Below are 7,125 nucleotides of genomic sequence, written 5' to 3'. Positions count from 1 at the left end.
TTGTGTGCGCGGGGAAAATATCAAACGGAGGTTTGCGGCTCCCCCTCGAGCACCGGCCCTTGCTCTCCGTGAGCGGCGACTGCCGACTAGTAATCCCCGTCAATTTTGTAGCTGTGCGAGACTAGAGGAGGCGTTGAGACATCTGGCGAAGATGAAAATTTGATAAAATGGTTCGTCAGTAACCCTAAAGAGCCCAGCTACAAGATCAGAAGCTAAATGAGTTCAAAAATTCCTTTCTTAATCAAGTCTATTCGATTCCATAATGTCTTCCGACCGAGTCTACTCTTCGGTTTCCTTTCCACCTGCAAACAACAACAGGTTCTCTGTCGCAGTCACCCTAATCACCTTATTTCTTTTGCATTTGTGCCGTTCCTTATGTAACATGTTTTCTGAGCTATATTTGTGTTTTGCTTCTTGGTGTTTATGAAAAGTTCAGAATCTCAAAGGAAGAATCACCGGGAAAAACATGAGCCATTGTTATTTTTCATCTACAGGTAATCAGAGCCCCCCTCCCCTTTTTATGCATACCTTTTATATATAGTATAACCCGCCGTTAAATTATATATTTCTTCGGTATCAGCACATATTTGATTGTCTTTATGCATCTCCATGAAATATCTAATATAATATATGGGTAGACATTGAATCGTCCATAGTTGGTAGGGATGATACAGTCAGATTAACCTACATCTCAAGTTTATTAGATTAACTCTGTAATAATCTGTAGTTGCCATGTGGAATTGGATTCTAATTCCTGCAAATCCCATGGAGGGCATTATGAAGTTGTGATCAGCTTTTCTGAGGGTGTATAAATCTGTCCATGTCAGTTACAATCTCATCTTGGTCTAAATTTTCTTGTCATTGACTATTATATGCTTGCAGTTGAAGCCTCAGACCTAGAAGATGATAAACTTCATGATGATATTAAAGCTGCAGAAAAGCATACAGCTCTTCATTCAGCCCTATCAGAACTTGCAGGTGATTTTGATGGGGAATCTATGTTGTTCTTGCAGCGATTTTTTCGCACGAGAGTGAAACCTGTAGTATCCACAGGCTCCTTGAAGCTTGATCTTGCTCTTGGAATTGGAGGATTACCAAAGGTAATTAGATTAGTAGCTTCTTATATGGTATTAGCAAATTACACACATACATAATAGTTATATCATTATGAACCCTAGAATAATAACAACCAAAGTGTACATTACAGGGAAGAATTGTTGAGGTTTATGGGCAAGAGGGATCAGGCAAGACAACACTTGCTTTGAATGTAATCAAGGAAGCTCAAAAGCTTGGAGGTGCGTTCCACTGTTGTCTAATTCCACATATAAACAATGCGCAGGTTTTTCACATTTTATGATGATTATAAGTTATTTTTGGTAGGTTATTGTGCTTACTTGGATGTGGAGAATGCACTGGACCCCCTGCTGCTCGAAACAGTTGGTGTAAATACCAAAAATCTTCTCATCTCACAGCCAAATTCTGCTGAAAATTTGCTGAGTATTGTTGATACCCTCACACAAAGTGGAGCAGTTGATGTGATTGTTATCGACAGTGTAAGGAAAAATCTTAGCAAAAGACATAAATGCCCTCCTCTCTTCATCATCAAACCCACTTTTTCAAATCTTGTCCAATCGATCTCTTGGTTTTCTAATTCATTGACTTTATTTCTATAGGTTGCTGCACTCATCCCACAACGTGAAATTACAGGTGTAATAAGTGACAATATCATCGAGACACAATCACGAATAATGACACGAGCACTTCGCAAGATTCATTATTCTTTATGTCGTTCAGATACTCTTATTATATTTATAAATCAGGTTAGTATATTATATATGGTTATAAAATCAGTTTTAAATATGTGATAGCCAATTGTAACTCTTGTTTCTAGGTGAGATCAAATTTGAGATCACGCCAAGAGGGACTTAGAGTAAATGAGGTGACATGTGGTGGAAACGCCTTGCCATTTTATTCAGCTGTACGGATGAGAATTGCTAGAAAAGGATTGCTCAAGACTCAGGAAAAGGTTAGAAGAAAAAAAAAATTATTATTATTATTATAGTGATAATAATAAAAGTAAATAGATATATCTGTTTTCAGGTTACTGGTGTTGGTATATGTGTGGAGGTGGTAAAGAATAAGCTAGCACCTGCTATGAAAAAGGCAGAGCTGGAGATTGAGTTTGGAAGAGGCATATCTCGTGCATCTGAGGTGCTACAATTGGGTTGTGAACATGGGGTTGTGTTAAAAGAAGGAATTAGCTACTTCATAGATGGAGAAGTTGTCAATGGTAAGATGCAAGCTGAAACTTATTTGATTCAGAATACAATAATCTGTGATAAGTTGGTAAAGACTCTAAGAAGACACTTGTTTCGTATTGAACAAGATTCTGAATCATGATACAAATACTTCAGAAAGATTGAGGACAGAATAAGTTACAATTCGTTTCACATGCATTGGATTAGGGTATTGTATATTGGGGGAACATTTCAGTCATTTAGTTATTGTTGGCAAACTACTAGTAAAATGTATTTGTTGTATGTGAACTTTTAACTAATATATTTTCCAAATTTTTTTAGCTACTATTAGTCTTTGTTGATTTTTAACCAAAATATATTGCAAATAATTTAGTATCACTGTATTAAAATAAAATACTTATGAGACCATTCAAGAGTGCCAAACTGTGGAGGAGTCATGGGAGACATTTGTTTTTCTTTTTTGAAAATGCAATGACTAAATATATGTGAGAAACGGTATAATATTAAATAATGTTTAACCACCTCAAATATTATTGATCAATTTGCAATTCAAGTTTTGTATGTATACCTTAGGAAAGTATGACTATTTAAATATATAATTGATTTTTGAACTATAATAACAAACAACTGAAAAAGAAAATAGATGGAAGTGAGAAGAAAATTAAAAGAAGTTCTTTTTTCTCAATTTCATTAAAAGAAGGAAGTGAAAGAAATAGAAGGAAAACTTCTCTCCTAACTTTCTTTTCAATTTGGAAGGATTTGTAGAGAAAAAAAATAAAATATTTAATTTTTCTTTTAATTATTCTCCAACCCAAAACACAAAATACAATTATTGGTTCTAAACCCTAACACTTGTGTATGAATCTAATAAAAACATGGAATAATAGCACAAATATTTCATAAAGATGTCTTTTACTTAGAAATGTTCTCACAAAGAGAACGGGTGCACAAAGCAGTTGACATAAAGCCAACAAGTACAATCTAAGAACTCACCAAGAACTCTCAGATATATCACTACACAAACTCTAACTCTCAGAATACAATACAAATCAACTCTCAACTAATGAGACTAGTATAAATACTAGTCTAAAGTCTAAACCTAGGAGATAAAACTTTTGTAGATTCACCATATCTTCGTTTATATCAAATCCATGATTTGATGGGATTGATTCTTCAGTAATAAATATAGATATGGTATATAAGAAATGGATCAGATCAGATCTTTAAAATACTTCTGTAGATTCACCATATCTTCGTTTATATTAAATCCATGATTTGATGGGATTGATTCTTCAGTAATAAAATATAGATATGGTATATAAGAAATGGATCAGATCAGATCTTCAGAATACTTATGTAGATTCACCATATCTTCGTTTATATAAAATCCATGATTTGATGGGATTGATTCTTCAGTAATAAATATAGATATGATATATAAGAAATGGATCAGATCAGATCTTCATAATACTTCTTCACTAAGTAAATCTTATATGCTCCATATTTGGACATCAGCACCGGCACATTGATCAAAGCATCAATGTCAGCGTCTGGAAGTCACACGTTGATAAACTTCAGCTTCAACTCATGTAGCTTCAGCTTTAGCAGAGTATATGATGGGTTTTAGCCATAAGAACTTTCCTATGTGCGCATGCAAAACCCTAATGCTTGGATCTAGGCTTTCTAATAAACATGCTTTTGAATCCAAGACTTCTAATGGCTAATTAGGTTAAATAACAATATTGAAACAGATCTAGAATCATACCTTTGAGTTCCTTGTTGATCTTGTTTGTCTTGGAGCTTCTAGAGTCACAAATGTCACTCCTCTAATGGCTTACAAACACCAATAGCAAGCAAGATGATTTAGGAGAGAGGAGAGGGGAGGAATTCGGCCAGAGATTCCTTGCTTAAGGTTGTGTGTCGAATTCCCTCACCCCTAGGGTCTATTTATACTTGTAGACTCCTTAAGGGTTTCAACCTAAACCCTAATTGGATAATCTTCTCTTAAGGCTATCCAAATCCATTCCATAGATAACCCTATGGACGATTTGAGCTATCCTAAAGCTCTTAGAATCCGTCCAAGGTATATCCAAATGGACTTACAGTCTAAAGTCTAACTATCAAACAATTGACAGTTTATACCCTCTTATTTAATTAATCTCTTTAAGTCACCAAATTAATACCAATTAATTTATGACTTATATTAATCAAATAGCCAAATATTATTTCTTATAATATTTACTCTCTCTTAACAAATCATCCTTCAAGTTACTATGGTGAAGGCAACCCAAAAGGACCATGCACAACCGAATATAGTTATAGCCTTAGACACTATTCCAACAGTCTCCCACTTGGATAAGTCTAGTAACTATACAAGTACAATTCGGTTTGCAATCGTAGCTCTCAAAGACGCTGTCAACTCTGATCTAATCAATCTTGTCCTTTAGATAAGGGATCGTACAGTCCTCTGTTAGATATCATGCTGACAATCCTATGGAATGGTTAGTCAAGCATTTAGATTTCTCGATCTCTGATTTATTTGACATAGAACTTAATCGAACACATCAATTCAGTTCTGACCGGGCCCGACACATAAGTCAAATCAAATCATCGAGTGGCCAAGATATCTCTTCTACTCTCTTAGGATAAAATTTACAGATAAACTTCGACTTATATGCATTTACTTATTCATTAACCAACTATACACAACAATGCGTTTTATAACATCAAGTTACTGATGCGTTTTCGCATTATCAATGCACAATCAATTAACAAATAATAAACCATATATCTAGGTTTTAAGACTATATGATATTATCGTCTCGCGATCACCTTTTATATCGTATTCCATAAGGTGATTCCAGCAAGCGCGGGTTTATTCCAATGCTCAAAACCAGTTCATAAGCACTCATGAACGTTGCAGCAACCCTTGCTATGTCTAACACCATTTAGACATTCTACACACCAATTCATGACAATCTTCATTCATATCTACTCACAACATATGAACGATTGTGGACCATTTGAATAATTCGATTATTCCTAATAAACTCAATTATTCTGGAAGTCAAAACATGCAAAGTGAAATAATAGTTAAACAACTAACATGTGACAGTAACTTTACTTATAAATAAAACTCCTTTATTTAATCATCAAATGTTAATTACATTTATCTATTATACGTTTCTAATACTATCTAATCTATACTAATATCATCCTTCAGCCCAATACTCCTAGCATGCTGCAAGTGCTTAACCCTACTCAGTCCCTTCGTAAGCGGATCTGCTGGGTTATCTTCTGATGATATCCTCTTCACTACGAGTTGTCCTTCTTCTACACGATGTCTAATGAAGTGATATTTTCTGTCGATATGTCGAGATCTACCATGATCCCTCGGTTCCTTGGTCAAGGCAACTGCACCTTCGTTATCACAGAAAATCTCCATGGGCTCCTTTATGGCCGGCACAACTCCAAGATCACCGATGAAGTTCTTTAGCCATATTGCCTCCTTCGACGCTTCGCTCGCTGCGATGTACTCTGATTCGCACGTTGAATCAGCTACGGTTTCCTGCTTGGAACTTTTCCATGTCACTGCTCCTCCATTTAGGGTAAAGACCCAGCCCGACTGCGAACGGTAGTTGTCCCTGTCGGTCTGAAAGCTGACGTCGCTATACCCTCGCACCTTCAAGTCATCACTCCCTCCAAGGACTAAGAACCATTCTTTCGTCCTCTGAAGGTACTTAAGGATGTTCTTCACCGCAATCCAATGTGCTTTGCCAGGATTCCCTTGATATCTGCTAACCATGCTCAAAGCGAAGGCTACATCAGGGCGAGTACAAGTCATAGCGTACATGATTGAGCCAACTGCGGAAGCGTATGGTACTCGGCTCATTTATGCTATCTCAGCTTCGGTACTCGGACTTTGAGTCTTACTCAACTTGGCATTTCCTTGTATCGGTAGTTCTCCCTTCTTTGAGTTTTCCATACTAAAACGTTTTAGTACCTTCTCCAAGTAAGTATTCTGACTAAGTCCAATTAGTCTCTTACTTCTTTCTCTTACTATCCTTATTCCCAAAATGTAAGAAGCCTCTCCGAGGTCCTTCATAGCAAAACACTTTTCGAGCCAGGACTTAACTTCCTGCAGAGTCGGGACGTCGTTCCCTATGAGTAATATGTCATCGACATATAGAACGAGAAAGCTTACTATACTCCCACTGGCTTTGACATATACACAAGATTCGTCTTCGCTTCGTACAAATCCAAACTCATTGACTTTCTCATCGAAGCAAAGATTTCATCTGCGAGACGCTTGCTTAAGTCCATAAAAGGACTTCTCAAGCTTACACACTCTATTCGGATGCTTCGGATCCACAAACCCCTCTGGCTGAGCCATGTAAACATCCTCAGCCAACTTTCCGTTAAGGAAAGCGGTCTTGACATCCATTTGCCAAATCTCATAATCATGAAATGCGGCAATTGCTAGCATTACTCTAATAGATTTAATCTTCACAACTGGTGAGAAGGTCTCATCATAGTCAACTCCGGGAGTTTGAGTAAAGCCCTTCGCGACCAATCGCGCTTTATATGTGTGTACGTTCCCATCCACGTCGGTCTTCTTCTTGAAGATCCACTTGCACCCTACGGTCTTACGTTCGGGTACATAATCAACCAAATTCCAAACTTGGTTATCGTACATGGATTGGATCTCGCTATCCATCGCCTCTTTCCATTTCGCAGACTCCGGGCCTGCCATGGCTTCCTTATAGCTATTAGGTTCATCAAGATTTACTAGTGTACCATCACTAATATACGTGTCCCCTTCGGTAGTAACATGAAAACCATAAAACTGGGGTTGAACTCTAACTCT

At 36.9% G+C, this 7,125-nt stretch overlaps 1 protein-coding gene across 2 annotated transcripts; it reads left to right on the top strand.

Annotated features, from left to right (window-relative positions):
• RECA3 (RECA homolog 3) lies at positions 1-2,578 on the top strand. 2 transcript variants are annotated; one of them, XM_078972387.1, is made up of 8 exons: positions 1-318; positions 437-494; positions 883-1,100; positions 1,208-1,295; positions 1,381-1,553; positions 1,674-1,820; positions 1,892-2,026; positions 2,085-2,280. In XM_078972387.1, exons 1-8 carry the CDS (start codon positions 217-219, stop codon positions 2,139-2,141), a joined length of 978 nt encoding a protein of 325 aa, XP_078828513.1. In that variant the 5' UTR covers positions 1-216; the 3' UTR covers positions 2,142-2,280. The 2 variants fall into 2 exon arrangements, with proteins under 2 accessions (XP_078828513.1, XP_078828512.1); XM_078972386.1 differs by having other exon boundaries at positions 2-318; positions 2,101-2,578.
• Positions 2,579-7,125: the final 4,547 nt, after the last annotated feature.

The sequence above is a fragment of the Lactuca saligna genome, chromosome 9 (genome assembly GCF_052625555.1).
Source record: "Lactuca saligna cultivar CGN05327 chromosome 9, ASM5262555v1, whole genome shotgun sequence".
Taxonomy (NCBI): Eukaryota; Viridiplantae; Streptophyta; class Magnoliopsida; order Asterales; family Asteraceae; genus Lactuca; species Lactuca saligna.
Note: the sequence above shows the minus strand (reverse complement) of the source record. Positions and strands in the feature narration are given on the sequence as shown.

Bases quoted from the DNA above. Each gene is read 5' to 3' on its own strand.
- RECA3 (XM_078972386.1), top strand. From the start codon at position 217: ATGAGTTCAAAAATTCCTTTCTTAATCAAGTCTATTCGATTCCATAAT. The intron at 1,821-1,891 runs GTTAGTATATTA...TCTTGTTTCTAG, and splicing joins TTATTATATTTATAAATCAG to GTGAGATCAAATTTGAGATC. The intron at 2,027-2,100 runs GTTAGAAGAAAA...ATCTGTTTTCAG, and splicing joins TGCTCAAGACTCAGGAAAAG to GTTACTGGTGTTGGTATATG.